This window comes from Corylus avellana, chromosome ca8, assembly GCF_901000735.1.
Source record: "Corylus avellana chromosome ca8, CavTom2PMs-1.0".
Classification (NCBI taxonomy): domain Eukaryota; kingdom Viridiplantae; phylum Streptophyta; class Magnoliopsida; order Fagales; family Betulaceae; genus Corylus; species Corylus avellana.
Window position 1 is genome coordinate 25,164,079 of NC_081548.1, and position 19,362 is coordinate 25,183,440.

A 19,362-nucleotide genomic window follows, 5' to 3' on the forward strand; every position below is an offset into this window, starting at 1 on the left:
TATTTCTTCTCTTTATTCCATATCTCTTTATCCGCCGGTTTCTGCAATTGATTTGCACGCAGACATCCATCGAATAGCACGGTTTTGCTCCGGTCCCATTTCACCTTTGTTGGGTCAACTTCAGTACACACTCGAAGCAACATTCTGCGAAGTTTGTCGTCATCTTTTGATGATATACCTCTTTCCTTGGAAAATTGCTTGGCCTCCTTACAGGTGTCTCGAAACCTGATCATCCCAATCCCAATTGGCAACATGATAGGACGCATGACTAAGAGATACAACATGTAGTCCGACAGGTTCTTGCTCGAATCTTGGCAGCCAAAAAGTCTTCATCCACATCTTTTTGATAGCAGAGATCGGTAGCAATGTGCCAGATAAGAAGGTTTTGGTCGAATTCTGCCTCAGTGCTCCAACTGAATATTAGATCCATATTCTTCGAAAACAAGACCGCCTCTGGCACTACATAAAGACGCGATATATTTGTCATACTCTGATGTTTCTTTCTTGACCTCTGCTTTTTCTTTCTTGGCCTCTGTTTTTTCTTCGTTGACCTGTGCTTTTTCTTTCTTGACCTCAGCTTTTTCTATGAGTCCCTTCGATTTCTTCAGAAGTGCTGGAAGATTAACTTTTTCATATGGCTAGAGATTTCGCAACAGTCTTCACGTCTGAACTTATCCAATGTTTCATGAATTGGTAAATATTTCAAAATCTTTTGGACATATTTATAATCTTGAAAAGGCACGAGGTTGCGTTTAGGGGATAATCTTAGCAAATTGTACTGAGACAAGGAATTTGACCACCTCTTTTTGTTATAAGGTAGAAAAGAAGAGACAATGTTTCCAAAACAAGAGATTAACGGAGAAGTGGTTTTTCTAGGAACCCTAGGCTTAAAACAACAATTATTAGATTGGCAATGGGTACAAAACTAAATACTTTTCGGGGAAATTGATGTTTATGCTTACTCCACCATAGCTTTGTCCTGTTGAAGGATAGTAGCAAAATGACAGCAAGAAATTCTAGAATAATAGCTCCAAACAGCAATATGTAGGTAATGATCACATCAGTCTGCAGGTGCTTGTGCTTCTCAACAAACAGGAAGAACACAAAAACAATAATAGTGAAAGAGGAGTGATAGGTGCCTTTGTATAGAAAGCATCATTTCGATTTCACCTAACGTAAAAGCATCTTCCCAAGTGTATTTCTGGAAGTGAGACTGGCTCTTATCAGAATAAGATCTACAAAGAGCCAAACTCTGGAAGAAGTTGTACGCGGCTTCCAATGATTCCACACTCGTACGAGCGGCACTGTTGTTACCGTCATTTTGAACAATATTGGACTGGTAAGAAAGAGAAACCTTTTCTTGAAGAAGAAAAAGAGTCAAGAAACGAATAGCCAACTACACCTTCTCCATCATCAACAAATTCTAGTACTCATTAGTCATCATCTTCAAGAGGGGAGTTCTAGTGAAATGCCACCACATATGAGAAGTCTTCAAAAACTCTATGAGGCAACATAAAATTTAAATGATAATCTAACACTCTTTTGTCATTTTGCGGATTGTGAGCCAATAGGTTTTAAAAGAAGTGGTAAAAGATGAAAATTTGAGAAATGCCATTGAAAAGAACACACAAAATCCCTCGTCCATCTTCAAACTAAATTCCTTCATGAATTTAGCATAATTTGGTCTAGGATTGGGAGAGTCTCAGTCGAGTTGAAATATATATAAAATATAAAATGCTAAAATAAGAAAGAGAAAGAAAATAGAGAGCGGAAGCGAAGAGAGACGTATGTATTACATCTTGTATATTCTATATATACTAAACAATATTACATAACTCTCTATTTATAGAAAGACAATAAGTAGTAATCAAGAAACCCTAGAATAGACTTAAACTAATTAAGGAAGAGAATAAACCTTACAAGGAAATATAATAACGGAAAATAAAAATATTATAACATAAAGAGAAATAACTTGTAAAGGAAAATATTAATAAACCTAATTTATAAAATATAAAATATTTCAGCATCCTCTCAAACTCAAGGTGTAAGCTTGAGTTTGGAAAAGATAATAAATTAATGGCATCTAAAGTCGATGGTTGGATCAATGCAATGTCGGCGAGAAAGGCTAAAAGTGAAGTCTAAAAAAATATATGAGAACGGAGACAAGCCACTAAAAGATCAATATATACTTTTGCAGATCTCCTCACCATAGATCATAGTGTATATGCCCGGATTTAAAAAAATAAAATAAAAAAAAAAGTTTTTGTTTTGTGTGTCATATTGAATTTGGACTGTCTATCTCTTCTACTAAATAACATTTTTCATTTTAATAGAAAAATAATATTTAGTAGACTCTCATACGACTATCATACAAATATGAAGATATGACAGTGATTCAGTGAATATTACCCATTAATTTTTTCTTCTTACAAGCCTTTGATAATTCAAATGTTAATTTTTACTGTCTGCCACATCATCATAATTGTATGTCAATTGACGGAAGCAAGATCCTATAGGGTGTGTTTGCCAAATGACTAAAAAAAAGAGTCTTACTATTGATCTCAAAATCAACCTAAATATTTACTTTTTACATCACATTAATCACTTTTTATTATTATTCAAATAAAAAAATCACTACAAAACAAATTTTTTTTTTTTTTTTTTTTTCACTTTTTTCATACAAAACATTCTTACTTTTTTTTTTTTTTTTTAACATCAATCAAATCTAATATAGTTCCAGTCAACTTTATTTTTCAAGTCCGTGCTCTGTTTGCCAAAGGACCGGACTGAACCGGACCCAAAGACCCAAAAAAATTAATCTCAAAATCAATTATAACATTATTACTTTTTACATAACATCATTCACTTTTTATTACTATTCAAATAAAAAAATGACTATAAAACAATTTTTTTTTTTTTTTTTTCTACTTTTTCATATAAAATATTCTTACTTTTCTTTTTACATCAATCAAATCTGTTACAATTTCAATCGACTCCCATTTCCAAGTTCTTCAAATACACCCATAAATTTTACCTTCAATTAGATCCGAATCCGAGACGATAATGGTCAATCGTCTCGGATTCGGATAGTCAATAACGTACACGAACACCTAACGGCACGTCGAAGTTCACACACTAACTGGCGTCGCAGACTCGCAGGTTGTAGACGCTGCTACTATTTCAGTATCTCTTCACTCTTTGCCCCGGTTTCTCTCTCGCAGGCCTTATCATGGCGTTTCTATCCCAACGATGTCCAGGGCTTCTCGCGCGCTTCAACACAACCAGGTACCACTCGCTCCACATCTCTCCAGCAAATTCCTTATTTCCATTTCCTTTTTCAACCCTAGATGTTCCATCAAATCCCTTGAATGACCAGCCACCACGGAATCACATCAAGAACGAAACCGATCTCGACGAACGCTTCGTTCTCGAGCAACTCTCTGACCTCTTGCCAATCCCTCGTAACTCTTCCGCTCCGAACCTATTAAGAGACTGTAATCCAAGAAAACAAGTAGCACAAGTTAGCGCAGTTGATGGGTTTCTGTTGCCCGAAGAGAAATTACGGGGGGTTTTCCTTCAGAAACTGAGAGGTCAAGCTGCAATTGAGCTCGCTTTGACGAACGCTGGGGTTGAATTGAGCCTTGATGTTCTTGCTAAAGTAGTGAACAGAGGGAATTTAGGTGGTGAAGCAATGGTTACATTTTTCAATTGGGCGATTAAGCAGTCGGCAATACCTAGGGACATTAGTAGTTACCGTGTGATTATAAAAGCGCTAGGAAGAAGAAAATTCTTGAAATTTATGATGGAAATGTTGCGTGAGATGAGGACCGAAGGCATTAGCCTTGATTTGGACACGCTGTCGATTGTGTTGGACAGCTTTGTTAGGGCTCATCATGTGTCGAAAGCAGTTGGAATTTTCGGGAACCTAGAAGAGTTTGGACTGAAATGTGACACCGACTCTTTGAATGTGCTTTTAAAATGTCTCTGTCTGCGATCCCATGTTGCTGCTGCGAATTCATTTTTTAATTCAATTAAAGGGAAGATACCATTTAGTAGTATGACATATAATATCATTGTCGGCGGGTGGTCGAAATTTGGTAGTATTAGCGGAATCGAGAGTTTGTTGGAAGCAATGTTAGCAGATGGGTTTAGTCCGAATTGCTTGACTTTCAGTTATCGTATACAGGGTTTAGGAAGGGCTGGTCAGATTGATGATGCTGTTCAGGTTTTTGAGGGCATGAGAGAGAAAGGTTGTGTGCCGGACACTGGAGCTTACAATGCAATGATATCTAACTTTATATCTGTTGGAAACTTTGATGAATCTGTGAAATACTATAAGAGCATGTTGAGTAATAAATGTGACCCAGATATTTTTACTTTTACCAAATTAATTACTGCTTTCCTTAAGGCCCGCAAAGTGGCCGATGCACTTGAAATGTTTGATGAGATGTTAGGTCGTGGGATCGTTCCCAGTACAGGGACTATAACCTCTTTCATCGAACCTTTGTGCAGATATGGTCCGCCCCATGCTGCCATGATGATTTACAATAGAGCAAGAAAAGTTGGATGTAGAATATCACTTAGTGCTTATAAGCTATTGCTTATGAGGCTTTCTAGGTTTGGTAAATGTGGAATGTTGTTAAATGTATGGGATGATATGCAAGACTCTGGTTATTATTCAGATATGGAAGTTTACGAGTATGTCATCAACGGTCTTTGCAACATAGGGCATCTTGAAAATGCTGTACTTGTTATGGAGGAGTGCTTGCATAAAGGTTTTTGCCCAGGCAGGCTTATATATAGCAAACTAAATAACAAACTATTGGCTTCAGATAAAGTAGAGAGGGCTTACAAGCTATATTTGAAGATAAAAGATGCTCGTCGCGATGACAATGCCAGGAGATATTGGCATGCTAATGGCTGGCACTTTTAAACTGGCATGTTTGTCAGTGGCAAGTGCAGTTTGTTTATCCCCTGCTTTACTTTTCTTGCAGCCAAATCCATATTTGGATGCTATATGAAATAATTCTTCTACTAAGTATGTGCTCCTCTTTCTTTTAATCGTTTACCATAGCCCCTGGTGTTTACTTTTAAGTCTTAACACATTTTCCATGCAATCGTTTTCTTTCTGGTTTGACAAACTTGTTTTCTGATACATATCATTCTTTTTTTTTGTTTGTTCATTTATAGGCATCCTGCTAGGATAGTTGTTGTAGTGGTACATTTATTTTCATCATCTAAGGTTGGCTTATACAGTTTCATTGTGTGCAGCTGCATCCTGTGATTGGACAATACGAGTGTTAGCTTCAAAATGACTAAAATTCATGTTGTTAATCTGCTATATACATACATGCATGAAGGCTGTGAAGGGCCTCATCAGCTGGACATTCACCATATTGTTATCCAAAGGAATTATGCTTGTGTTTTCCTTGCCTACCTGTTTGTTCTTTCATTGTTCACAACGGCCTTCTATCTCTGCTTTCTAAATGTAATTGATTTCTCACTTTGCTCCATTTTCCTGCTTTAGCTTCCTAACTTTTCCCTTGATTTTGCTGTCTAGATAAAACTAGTGCTATTCCGGGTTTGTATGTTTGATGGGGGGGATGGTTTTAAAATACGCATAATTTGTTGCAACGTTTTAGGTGCATGTTAATTTTTAACTTGATGTAATTTCTGGTGACAGGGAACACTAGGTACCATTTTCCTTTTAAGCTTGTTCTTCAGTGCTTGCCTTGTCAAATTCTATTATGCAACACGTATTGAGAAAGGTGAAAAGCCAAGGACTGATCGTGTATACACTGTACACATCATATATAAGACTATAATATAAAGTGATGAGTAGCACCTTAAGTTTTGCTCAGAGAAAAAAGAAAAAGAAAAAAAGAAAAAAAGAAAGAAAGAGTAGCACCTTAAAGTTTTAGATTAACAATTACTGCATTGCTTGCTGGCTTTATATAAACCAATTAAAAAAATTGCCATTTGTTGAACTTTCTAAAATTCTGTGGTGGCATCCAACTATTTGAAATTAACATGCAGATATGGCTGTCCCATGCACTCACTGCTTATTGTTCTTCAAACACAGAGTCTGTTGTAATTATACCTGCATTTGGAGTGCAACTTGAAGCTCACTATTGGAGGTAGTTCTTTCATCTCACACGATACTTACGATTTGAATAGCATGAAAGAAACATGAATAGATGGCCGCATAGTTCGTTCCTTCACATTTGATCATTTTCCTTTCATTTTCATAATTTTTTTCTTGTTAAGCTACAGTGGGAGAGTTGTTCGTAGCTTTGTTCCTATTGACAAAATAATGAAACCTGTCCTGAATGAGAATGTGACTCCATTCACTTGTTACTGGAGCCTGGCTTTGCTTGTCGGTGGCAAAAAAGAACTTATGTTAGCATTCAAGGTAAGACGTGCCACATGGCTGTTTTGTTCTATAGCTGGATATCATTGTTGTTAAACCTAACTAAAAAGAACTCAATGTATATCCTGTTAAGGCACTGAAAACTTCTGATGCCACACGGACAGAAATTTGGCAAGAATCGTGAAGGAGAATGGGGAAAAGTAGAAGGGTGGGGGTTTGGGTGTCTATCTTCAATTGGTTGGGCACTAATGATTTCGTGAATAATTGGCCTACTTGCCTGTTCAAACAGTTAAAAAGAATAACCGGCTTTGATGTCTTAGAAGTTCATTTTTGTGAAATATTATGTTACCTTACTGGATCATGAAAACTTCTTCTGCAGGCGGTACAACCGCCGGTGAAACTGTTAGTTCCCATCTGGAGGGCTTTGCGTGCTGCCACTTATAGCAGAGAAACTACAGACTTTCCTGCACAAGTTGATGAATAACATGCATGTTTATTGGTTGAGAAGCTGTTCTGTGGCTGTTCAAATATAAAAAGAACACTTGCTCTCTGATCTCTACCTTACTGGAGTTGGAAGGCTCTTGTGTGATTCCGAGGGCGGGATGGCAAGCCCATAATTAGTCAGATAAACTGAAGCGAGTAATGGGGGTTTTCCGGTGGCAATTGTCATTATCCTCTGACAACATGCTTTTAGGCCTCTTGGTTGCTGAGGATCCTTTGTCTGTCTAAACATTTCTCCGTTCTCTTACAAGTTTTTTTTTTTTTTTTTAGATCGATAAATCCACAGTTATTATCATGAATTTTGCGCTGCAATCATGCTGCCACCATTGCAGCTGAAAAATGATAAAGTCCTTGACATGTGTGCAATCTGATATAGTGAATCTATAGTTTTTTTTTTTTTTGGGGGGGCACAATCTGGTGTACGTTAGTTAGAGCTTTTAAAACATGGTGGTTAGTATCGTTTGTGGTGCAATAATCCAAAACAAAAAACGAAGGGGTATATATAGAGCCATTCATGTCTGAATTGAACCACTCAATAGTTGAACTCCGTCCAATTTTGGGAAGTGCAGCATATAATTAAAGAAGAGAGAAAAAGAAAACGAGTGTTTCAAATGTATCACTTAAGAAAAGAAGTTGATGATTCTTTTTAAAAAAAAAAGAAAAAAAAAAAAGCTAGACTTAGTTATTTTTTCAAGTGGTTGACGGATGTTAGCACATGATTAGAATATGTTGATGCTTTTTTGATAACTCACATGGATCTAATTATAGGTTGACACATACAAATAAGTTGTAAAAAAATTGTCAAGTGTTTTTTCTTAAAAAAGTTCTATTAATATAGGTTTTTAAACTAAAGGTAAAGGTTTACAAGCACAATAGGCATTGGAAGTTAAGTATTTATAATTACTGTGAGGGTCTTATTCTTATAATTGATAATTCTAATGCTTCCTAGTTTTTTTTTTATTTTATTTTATAGAAAATGCTTAAAGAACTACAATTTTTATTATAAACTCATTTACAAAAACTAATGTCACAATTCATAATTAGTGAAATGATTAAAAAATAATAATTTATAATATTTACTTAATTATTTTATCAAGTATAAACTGGCACTGCTACTTTTTTTTTCCCCCCATGACGTGGTTAATTATGAAAATCATAAATAAATGTCAAACTGTCTGTATATTAGTATTTCCCGTTATAGCCTCCGTTTCTTCCGATCGAGACGGACAATAGTAAGAACAGGCCATATCCTATGCATTTTTGCAAGAAAGAGGAGGCTCGAAGGCTCTCCCTCACTTCTCTTTCCTTTTCAACGCTCTAAAATTTCCAAAATCATATAAAATTCACACTTTCCCTCTGTCTCACCTCGACCTAACCATTCAATTCAACCAATCCTTCGATCCGACGAAACGAATACCGTACACTTCATTCGTCCACTACCACTATTTTGATTTGGCATTTCCCCAGATTTTCTCATTTCTCGCCAGAATTGTGAATTTGTGATCTGCGGGAATTTGAATCGAAAAAAGCGTTTGGAAAATCGTTAAAAAGGAAATGGCGGGGCAAAATCAAGGGCCGAATATGGATCAGTTCGAAGCGTATTTTAGGAGAGCTGATTTGGACGGCGATGGCAGGATCAGTGGAGCCGAAGCTGTTGGTTTCTTTCAAGGATCCAATCTCTCCAAACAAGTCCTTGCTCAGGTTCCTCACAGTTTTCACACCTCCAATTTCCACTTTATAGTATATTTGCATAAATAAACTGTTTGAATGAATGATGGATATGTTATCTCATGCTCGATGAAAGCCGTGCTTCTTATGATAATATGTTGAATAAGTTTTGGCGACTTCTTCTCGTTAAGTAGACTTGGGGTTGTGATCAATCTTCGAGATGCAATTGCTCGATGGTGGTATAAATTATTGTTCTGTCAAGCATAAAAAATGAAGATGATTGAGAAAAAGTGTCACCACTGCTTGATCTGAGATATGTCGTATGAATTCAGGTTGTTTAGTGTTGTAGATGTTCTTGCACACTATCTATGATGGTCTAGTTCACTTATGCTGGTAAATGTGTGTTTGGGGTAAGGATACTATAGTCGTTTAAAAATTAAATTAGTAAGTTAAAATATACATCTTCATTGATGAATATTTTGAATGATTTACAAGAGGTAAGACTTTTAAGGATGATTCTAAGTGGTTGATTTCATGTTTTGGGGAGGGGAGCAGAGTCTCAGATTTGAGTTTGTTATATTCAGCAGGATTCTTAAGAGGGTGTTTGAATTTGTGTTCTTAAGGTTGTCTACTTTATTTTGTGCATTGTCACTGTGCTTTTGCACAATGTGGAAATTATATTTTAGCATCTTTTATCTTATAGTCCTTGCTTGTTCGTGATATATTTCAAAGTAAATTTATATATTTATCTTTCTTTTCTTGCAATGAATTTTAAGACTTGATTAAGCATGATGCAGAAATGCATGTTAATCAAACTGTTGTATATGACGTGCAGATATGGATGCATGCTGATCAGAATAAAACTGGTTTCCTTGGTCGCACAGAATTTTATAATGCTCTCAAACTTGTAACTGTGGCACAAAGTAAGCGAGAACTAACCCCAGATATGGTCAAGGCAGCACTATATGGTCCAGCTGCAGCTAAAATTCCTGCACCACAAATTAATCTTACAGCCATATCTGCACCTCAATTGAATTCAATGGGTGCAGCATCTGCTCCACGGAGTGCTATTGCTCCAACATCATCTCAAAATCTTGGCTTTAGAGCACAAGGAGTTCCAAACCCAAGTATGAACCAGCATTATTTTCCTTCTCAGCAAAATCAAGCCTTGAGGCCACCTCAACCTATGCCTGCTGCCACTGCTCCCCGTCCATCGCAAGGTATTGCTAGTCCACAACTCACTAGGGGAGGTAACATGTTAGGTCCCAATGTCCCAAACTCAAACATCTCCAATGATTGGCTCAGTGGAAGGACTGGTACAGCTCCTAATGGGCCTGGAGGGATTAGTCCATCAATGCCCTTGCCTACTTCACAGCCGCAAACTCCAGTCACTATGGCTTCCCAGCTAACAGCTAATGCCTCTAAAGCATTAGTTGTTTCAGGAAATGGGTTTGGTTCTGGACCAAGTCATTCTGTTAGTAGCACTCCCGTCTCTTCGGCCATCACTACTGTTACTAGTGGGCCTCAACCTTTTGGTAAGCAGAGCTCACTTGATTCATTGCAAGGTGCATTTTCAATGCAACCTGCTGGCGGTCAGCCTCAATGGACACAGTCATCATTGAACCCAAGTCAACAGGTTTCAGCTCCAGGTTCTTCCTCAATTGCAACATCTGGGATTTCAGTTGGAGTTGGAAATTCTACTTCTGAAAATATGCAGCTTTCTTGGCCAAAGATGAAACCATCTGATGTTCAGAAGTATACAAAAGTGTTTATGGAAGTAGACACTGACAGAGATGGGATAATCAGTGGTGAGCAGGCACGAAATCTATTTTTGAGTTGGAGATTACCAAGAGGTAAGGGTTCTTCTGTATGGAAGTTTAGCTGTGGTTTCTATATATTTTTGTCTATTACTAAGTTGGTTGATTCTGAAACTGCACTCTCATTTTTATTTTCTTAAATTTGTCATTATATATGGTGAAGTCATCAATATTCTGTGTTGCACTGTACGCTTTCTTATTTTTATCAGAAGAGGTAGATGAGACCCTGACTGCTATTTAAACATGACTGAGCAATAAATTTATGAACTCCTTATGAAGTTATAACTTTTTTATTTTTTTTATTTTTTTTATGAAAGGAGATTTAGGAATGGCCAAATTTCATCTTTTTGCCAAGACATCTGTCTCACCTTGTGTATTGTGTCACTAGAATGTATTAACTATGATTTTATTAGATAAATTCTTCTTTACTGCACTTTGAGTATTGTGTTCTTGTTATGGAAGTAAGGTGTACTCCTGTGTTTCTCTGGAATTTCTTCTTCTTCTTCTTCTTCTTGGGCAAGCTTCGTGGGACCTTTTTTTGTTCTAGGATTACTTATGCTCAATGTCTTTGCTGGCCTTTTTCAGAGGTTTTAAAGCAGGTGTGGGACTTATCTGACCAGGATAATGATAGTATGCTTTCTTTGAGGGAATTTTGCTTTGCACTCTACTTGATGGAAAGATTCAGGGAAGGTCGCCCTCTTCCAGTTGCACTGCCACCAAATGTCTTGTTTGATGAGACACTGCTGGCTATGACAGGTCAACCCAAAGTCTCACATGGAAATGCAGCTTGGGGTCCCAGACCTGGTATTGGTCAGATCTGTTTTTAATACCTTTCATTTTCATCTCTCTTTCCAAATATATGTTTCTTGATGAAGCATTTTTCTCTCTCTTTATGATTAGGTTTTGGACAGCAGCACGGGATGCCAGGTGCCCGGCCAATTGCGCCTGCAACTGGTTTGAGGCCACCAATGCAGGTAAGTGCCATCCTGGCTGATGGTGTAATGCAATCCAATCAGCAAAAGTCTGGAGCGCCTGTATTGGAGGATTCCTTTGGAAACCAACTTGATACAGGAGGACATAATTCAGCAAACTCAAAGCCTCAAGTGGCAACAACTGCTGGGAAAAAGGCATCTTTTATCTCTTTTGCTTCACTTAACATATATTGATTGCATTGTGAATTAATGTTTGGCATAAAATATTCACACCTTATAGAGGATATTGTGTAAGACAAAAGCAAGAAAATGAATAGTACTTGGTGCTTTAATGAACTAAATAAATATGGAAATGGTACCTCCTTCTAAAGGACATAATTCAGCAAACTCAAAGCCTCAAGTGGCAACAACTGCTAGGAAAAAGGCATATTTTCTCTCTTTTGCTTCACTTACCATAAATTGATTGAATTGTGAATTAGTGTTTGGTATAAAATATTTGTACCTTATAGGGAATATTGTGTAAGACAAAAGCAAGAAAATGAATAGTACTTGGTGCCTCAATGAACTAAAGAAATATAGAAATGGTACCTTCTTCTAAAGGTTGGAAAACATGACGTGCGAACTCATGTGTTTGTAAATGGAAGTTGTCAAAAAAACTACTTTGATAAATTATTATATCAATTTATCTTCAAAAGGTTGCACTCAGACTTTCTTCCAGTTCCTCATTTTGAAAACAGAATTGTTCAAAAAGATTGTTTTAAGCTTTTCTTTAAATGTCTTTAAGAAACTTCCATTCCCCTTTTCTGGCTTATAAAGTGCTCATGTTGTATGCCATTTATCACTTGACTTTCTTATCTTTGCATCTTAGTACAAACGGGTATCCTTATCTTTACATATGTGTATGTGTGTGCTTTTTTTTTTTTTTCTGTCAGATCTCGTATGTATATCTTTGTGTTTATATGTATTTAAAGCTTTTAACTTAGCTTCCATATATCCATTAGTTTCATTTATCCATTTCAGTAGTGAAATTTCTTTGGCTTGAATGGACTGAAAAAATGCAATGGTAGAGTTCATTTCATTGTAATTTTTTTTTTTTATATCTATCCTATATTGCTTTCTTGCAAGATGGTTGAGATCCAGATAATTATTTACAGAGCCTGTGACTTCTGTAACTTTTTAAAATCACCAGTTATTGATTTTAATTTTATGTTTCTGAGGGCTGTTAGTTACTAAGTTTACTTTTTGAGTGTTCTTGTACTTTCCCAAGGGATACATAAATATTTTATTTCCTTTTTCGTGGTAGGTTGAAGAAACACAAAATTTGATATTGGATTCTAAAGAGAAGCTTGAGTTCTACCGCACCAAAATGCAGGAACTTGTGAGTAGTTTCTGTCTCCTATTCTTTTGCTTCTAGTTTTTTCATTAATACTAAACCCTTTTTACTCTTTTGTACAATAGTGGTTAGTAACTGATTCAGGCCGGGCCTACAAGGAATTGGAAAGGCATGCTGCTTTACTTTTATGCCCGGAGTGGTTAGTGATGCTAGAATTTCAGTGTAGGGTAAATAAAGAAATTTATCAAAAATCACTCAACCACCAATTTGCAATTCAGGGATTTTGTACCAAGTTGGATGTTTATCACAAATTCAATGGGAATAATGAGGAATGTTTTTTTTGATAAGTAATAATGAGGAAAATTTTGAAATACTTACCCAAAAAAAGGAATCATGGAAACAAAATTTTCTGATAAAAAAATAATAATAAAGGAACCCAACAAAGCAGTGCAATTTTCTTTGGGCTTTGACTTTCTCCAAGTCCCAAAAGATTGCGTGTTAAATACATAGAACTACCTCCTTCTAACCTTAGTAAAACCTTTAAGTCTGCATGGTATCTTATTTGCTGGCTGACTAGTCCGGTACTATAATTTATTTGATGAAGTTACTGTTGGAATTCAATCATGAAATGGCTAGTCATGAAAATATGATTGTAATTTGATCATGTACAGTTACCACGGTCAGGTGTACCCCTTAAACAGTGCAACTGTGAAGCTCATTGTGTTTTCTTTTTCTTTCTCTTAGTTTTCTTTGTTCATTTTTATTCTCTGGTTATCAGGTTCTCTATAAAAGCAGATGTGATAATAAACTAAATGAGATCACCGAAAGGGCATCTGCTGATAAGCGTGAGGTATTCTCTAAGATGTAAATAATCGTCCTACTTTCATTGATAAGAGTTAGATTTTGTTGTATTTACATCAACAATTTTTATTGCAGGCAGAGTCTCTGGCTAAGAAGTATGAAGAGAAGTACAAGCAAGTGGGAGAAATAGCATCAAAGTTAACCATTGAAGAGGCTAGATTTCGTGATATTCAGGTAAGGCGGTGAACTTATAGAATATCCAAGGACCTTTGTTGTTTGATTGTACTTATATTTGAGATTTCTTTGATCTAACTTAAAAAAAGAGAAAGAAATAAAGATTTCTTTGATCCTACTGAACCCAGTAAAGTGTAGTTATGAACATGTGTGATACTACAGAAACTTATTTTTGCCTCATTGCTCAATTAGAGCCATAGTTTCTCGTATATGAATGGCCAGTGTTAATGTTTCCCCCACCCCAATTGGTGGTCTTTTAGGTCCCCCACTAGACATAGTGGTTTCTCCAACTTGAAATTAGCATGAATTGTCTGTTTACTTCCTCTAATCTATTTTTCATTCAAACATCAATTTCTTGCCAAAGTGGAAGTCATCCTGTTATCTATCATTAATGTATCGATTTTTCTTCAACTTTCTTCTGCTTTCTCTTGCCACTCATTCACCTCAGTATCATTTTTTTCACTCTCCTTTTTTCTTTGCCCAAGTGTGAAAGCCGAAGGTGTCCTGCACATAAAAAATATTCCACTTCAGAGATCTTTTAAAGCCTTTGATTACATGATCTTTTAAACATTGGCATTCTTTGAATTTGTTTCGAGGAACTTTGTTTTGCGATTTTGAATTTTACCACTCTTTCACCTCCGTATAAATATTTTTTTTTGGCTCTCCTTTTTTCTTTGCTCGAGTGTGAAAGCCGAAGGTCCTGCACGTAAAAAATATTCCACTTCAGAGATCCTTTAAAGCCTTTGATTACATGATCTTTTAAACCTTGGTGTTATTTGAATTTGTTTCAAGGAAGTTTGTTTTGTGATTTTGTTTTTAGGGGAGGAAGACGGAGCTGCATCAAGCAATTGTTAACATGGAACATGGAGGCAGTGCAGATGGTATCCTTCAGGTACATGTTGCCAATTTACTATTATGAGTCCATGGAGATTCCGTTGAATCTTGTCCAACACCATTGGTTTCGGCTTTTGTAGGTCCGAGCTGACCGCATTCAATCAGATGTTGAGGAGCTACTGAAGGCTCTAACTGAACGCAGCAAGAAACATGGATTAGATGTTAAGTCAGCTGCATTGATTGAGCTCCCAATTGGTATCTTTAGTCCCTTGCTAATTCTTTGTTTCAATTCATCCCTGTTGCTTCCTATACAATTTGATGCCCTTTCCAATGTCTTGCTATTTTATTTTTGAACACTTGCCTGCTATGTTGAGATATGCAATTCCTTTTTTAATGTAACCATAGCACTCTTTTTCTTTTTTTTAAAAAAAAAATTTTAAGTTTATTTATTTCATTGAAAATCATTGAATGGGTTGCAGGGTCCCACCACTTTCATTTATTGTCTAACTTGGAAGACTTTGAAACAGACAATGTTGCTTAAAGTGGGTATTAACAATCAACCATTGTATCCTAGGTGGAGTTTGTGGGGAAGAGGGAGGAGGAGCAGGAGGAAGGGGGGGGGGGTGGGGGTGTGAGTGGATTTTTTTTATGAGGAAGGCTATATCTCATTTTAAACATTACCTGATTTAGAGAGCTGAAAGTCTTACATATTCATTGGCCTGCTTAGAGCTTGTTTGGGATTATGTTGGGAAATAGAGCTTTTTTTTTTTTTATAGAAAAAAACTTCATTTCCAAGTTTCCTCCAAAACGCAATTTTGGACTTTTTTAAAGCAAAAAAAGTCACAAAAGTACCTTTTTAAATGTTTTACCAAATAGACCCATTTTAACTTGGCACAACTTTTTGTGTACTAAAAACACTTTTTAAGCTTGTTAACGCAATTCCTAACAGGTTAATCATCCAGAACAACAATGACTTGGTTTTTCTGCATTAAGTGTTAGGATTTCATGTCTCATATTAGTATTTGGATCACAAATGCACACCTGAATAACCGTTTAAGAAACCTCTGTTTCTCCCTAGCTGGTTCAATTGGTAAACTCTTGGGTCATGCTAGAGATCTAGGATTAAAATCTACCATCACCATGGATGGGTGTTTGAGGATTTGGACACGACTACACCATATGCATGATGGGCCTTCCATAGACAATAAAAAGTAGTGAATACTTGTGTATTGGTACTTTTACCTAATATGATGAGGAAGCAAATGTCCTGTGTTGCTGTCCAATTGCTGATATAGGACGGCTTTCTTGTTCCTATTTTGGGGGTCGGGTTATGGTAGTGGTAGCCATAGTTTATTACCAGCACTTTGTACTTTAGGGCATGCTGATCTTTTTACGGACTGCAAAACATATATGGTCATTTTCCAATTTCCATTGTTGATTTGACAGGTTGGGAACCTGGAATTCAAGAGGGAGCTTCTCTTTGGGATGAAGAGTGGGATAAGTTTGAAGACGAAGGTATGCACTATGCTTCCTAGCCTATTTTATTTAAGAACAAGGGGTAATGCTTCCTTTTGTTTTGCTGTCTCCAGTTAATGTTGTCAGTTCTGCATATCCAGTTTAAGAAATAGAGTTATTTGACAGAGCTATTAAGAAATATGTTTATTTATTTATGTGGGCATACCTTTTAAACCTTTCAGGGTTTGTTAATGATCTCACTCCTGATGCGAAAAATGTCTCTAGCTTGTCAAAACCAAAATCTGCATCTGTTCACAAAGAACAAGTTTACGGTGATGATAGTTCAATCCCCGAGTCATATGCTAATGAAAAGCAAAGGAATTCTTTCGGTACTAGTGAACCTGTCTTTGAGAGTGAATCTGCATATTCCCACAGTGAAGATGAATTGGTCAGAAGCCCTCACGACAGTCCGGCCGGAAGGACTGCTTTTGACAGTCCATCTCAAGATTTTTCAGATGTTCATTATGGAAAAGGTTCTGAAGCAGATGCAGAAACACATAGGTATAGGTGCTGATTCGTGATTCTCTCTCTCTCTCTCTCTCTCATGACTGTGTTCTATATAATAATAATGCTGAAATCATTTTATTTATGGTGACAGAAGTTTTGATGAATCGACCTGGGGTGCCTTTGACAATAACGATGATGTGGACTCAGTTTGGGGATTTAACCCTAGCCATACCAAGGTGAGCCAAAACCTCTTAAGCACATGGGTATATGTGGACATTTTCCTAATGGCTAACAATAAAAGTTGAAATATCTGTGTTGTTTATAAGTTCTCTAGGATTTTGTTAATTTATCGAATTTTACATTTAATTTATGTAATAATAATAAATTGCCTAAGGCATGCGATGTCTAATGGGAAATTGTTTCCACCTAATTATATGAATGAAGGACTCGAACAGCTTCAACAACATAGGCTTAGCCATAACTTAGTGTCGTCCTAAACTCTTCAGACTTAGATGGATCTCATGCCTATATTGTTTCGACCTTATCCTAGTCCACATGACATATGTAGGAAAAACTATAGTACCTCAAGCATTTTCCATCTTGATGCACTATGTTTGATTTCTCCATCCATGGTGTCATTCTGCAGGACTCGGATACCGACTTTGGAGCTAGTGACTTTGGCCTAAACCCAGTACGAACAGGATCCTCACATGCAGAGAGCATCTTTCAGACGAAGAGCCCATTTACTTTTGAAGATTCTGTTCCTGGGACTCCAATGTCCAAGTTTGGCAACTCTCCTAGGTACAGTGAGGCAGGGGATCACTTCTTTGACAACTTCTCGAGGTTCGATTCCTTCAGCACGCATGAAGGCGGTGGATTCTCTCCACGGGAGAGGTTTTCAAGGTTTGATTCCATGAACAGCAGCAAAGACTTCGGCTACGGCCGTGAGAGGCTTACAAGGTTTGATTCCGTAAACAGCACGAAAGACTTCAGCCATAGTGGTGCATTTTCTTTTGATGACACTGATCCTTTCGGCACCTCTGCCCCATTTAAGGTCTCATCCGAGAGTCAAAATCCAAAGAAAAGTTCGGATAATTGGAGCGCTTTCTAGCTTGCAATTTAACTTGTGTTTTTTTCCACTATCCCCTTCCCCTTTCCCCATTTTGTTTCGGGGTGGTTAATGGTAGTAATTTTTTGATTGTGCTGTATAGCTTGAAACTAAATATGGACTGTTGTATTGTCGTATGGTTATGTCCTTGTATTATTTCGAGGATAATGTATTTTTGGTTTGTTGGAAAGCACAAGGAAAAAAGAAAAAAGAAAAAAAAGCTTGTCTTTTAAATAACACTTTGGATCGTCCAAATCATATTGTCGTGCACTATCATGCTGTTCTGGAAGGGATTTTACTCTCTTATAGCATTCACAAAGAGTCAAATTTTACTTTTATCTAAAATGGCTAATCAGATTTGTAAAAAACTTTATACATTGAATTAGCAAAAAAAAATGCAAAATGAATATTTGATTGGAAGAGCAAAAAAAAAAAGTTAAATGTAGTAACACTTTTCAAATGAGCTATTTTTTTTTTTATTATTATTGTTTCTCTCACATGCATTTTCTCTTTCCCAAAGCTTTTCCCACTTTTTTCCAATAATGAATAATTTTTTTTTAAAAAAATAAAATAGATAGAAATATAGTTAATAGGATGTAGATGCATTTAAAAATTCATTAGTTAAACTAGATAAAAGTGAGTTTTGAAGAACCATTTTGCATAAAAATTTGGCTCTTCCATTGTGAATGCACTTAGCATTAAGTCTAACCAAAATCTTTTTTTTTGGTTATTTTGGTGAAAAAGTTATTTCCTTCTTTCAACCATGCTTCTCTCCTCCATTTTCTTTGTCTTTTCTCCTTCCCATTTTGCTTAGTGTCATTTTTGAAGAGAGTAATTTTCTCTCCACAAGTGCATCTCTTCATTTCGAGTCTCGCCATCACCGTCCGTCGGGTTTCATGTAGTCAAAAATTTCAAAATATGACTGTTATGAAAAATACAAATGTTTAAAATTTTTATAGTTAGAATAAAACAAATATTCAAAAATAAAGAAATCTTTGAAAAAAAATATTTAAATGAAATAATGAAAGTGAATTGATAAAATAATGAAGTTGTTAGGGTGCTGTAAAAAAGCTGGTAATTAAAATAGAGAAAAATAAACTTGACTATTTTGGTGAGTAAAATTTAGTGAGACCGCTAATAATATTCTTACATAGTCATCTTCTAAACTTTAAAATTCTCGTCATCCAAATTCTAACCCCACCTCCTCTTTTCTACCTGAAAGCTCAATACTCACCGTTTGAAATGGGAAAAGATAACACAGAGCGAAGTGAAAGCACTTCTTTACAAGATAAATGAAATCCACTTTCTCATCTATTTTCCTCCCTCTCTCTCTCTCTCTCTCTCTCTCTCTCTTCCCCCAGGCCTCCCCAACCCCCCTCCCTCCCTCGGCTCAATATTCCTTTCTAGAGAATCTCAAGAATTTTCCGAGAAAATCCAATCCCTGTCCCAAACCCAAATTGAAAGATTCCCTTGAAGATTACCTCCACAGTTTTTTGGCATTGCAAATTGTAAGCATATTCACTTTCTCTCCCTTTCCATAAAACGAATAAAGTAAAAAGAATAAAACCTATAAAGCAATACTCACTGTCATTAACGTCAGGAGAGGGAGACCTATATACCATCCGATCGTTTTGTGGAGCTTAAATGACGTTTTCTTGGTCAATCGAAAATATTTTCGATTTGATTAAAAATTTTGCTTGTACTAAATACTGAAAAATAGAAGGAAAAGAAAATTTCAGAAAATGTTTTTCGTCAAAACAAATTGAGCCTTAAAAACAAAATATTTCTAAAAAAAAAATAAT

General features: G+C 36.3%; 3 protein-coding genes across 7 annotated transcripts; all 3 read left to right on the forward strand.

Moving 5' to 3' along the window:
• The first annotated feature begins 3,056 nt into the window (after nt 1–3,056).
• On the forward strand, nt 3,057–6,357 carry LOC132190213 (putative pentatricopeptide repeat-containing protein At5g43820). Of its 5 annotated transcripts, none has more exons than XM_059605129.1 (4): nt 3,057–5,038; nt 5,272–5,768; nt 6,037–6,137; nt 6,268–6,357. In XM_059605129.1, exon 1 carries the CDS (start codon nt 3,230–3,232, stop codon nt 4,931–4,933), a length of 1,704 nt encoding a protein of 567 aa, XP_059461112.1. In that variant the 5' UTR covers nt 3,057–3,229; the 3' UTR covers nt 4,934–5,038; nt 5,272–5,768; nt 6,037–6,137; nt 6,268–6,357. The 5 variants fall into 5 exon arrangements, with proteins under 5 accessions (XP_059461112.1, XP_059461113.1, XP_059461115.1 ...); XM_059605130.1 differs by having other exon boundaries at nt 6,083–6,137; XM_059605132.1 differs by having other exon boundaries at nt 5,272–5,488; nt 6,083–6,137.
• LOC132191111 (uncharacterized) lies at nt 5,351–6,854 on the forward strand. Its single transcript, XM_059606123.1, has 5 exons — nt 5,351–5,488; nt 5,684–5,800; nt 6,037–6,137; nt 6,274–6,412; nt 6,750–6,854. Exons 1-5 carry the CDS (start codon nt 5,351–5,353, stop codon nt 6,852–6,854), a joined length of 600 nt encoding a protein of 199 aa, XP_059462106.1.
• Nucleotides 6,855–8,103: 1,249 nt separating this feature from the next.
• On the forward strand, nt 8,104–17,804 carry LOC132189273 (actin cytoskeleton-regulatory complex protein PAN1). Its single transcript, XM_059603937.1, has 13 exons — nt 8,104–8,572; nt 9,375–10,392; nt 10,942–11,160; nt 11,257–11,483; nt 12,592–12,666; nt 13,400–13,471; nt 13,558–13,656; nt 14,477–14,548; nt 14,631–14,745; nt 15,937–16,005; nt 16,188–16,506; nt 16,604–16,688; nt 17,099–17,804. Exons 1-13 carry the CDS (start codon nt 8,426–8,428, stop codon nt 17,561–17,563), a joined length of 2,982 nt encoding a protein of 993 aa, XP_059459920.1. The 5' UTR covers nt 8,104–8,425; the 3' UTR covers nt 17,564–17,804.
• The last annotated feature ends 1,558 nt before the right edge of the window (nt 17,805–19,362 follow it).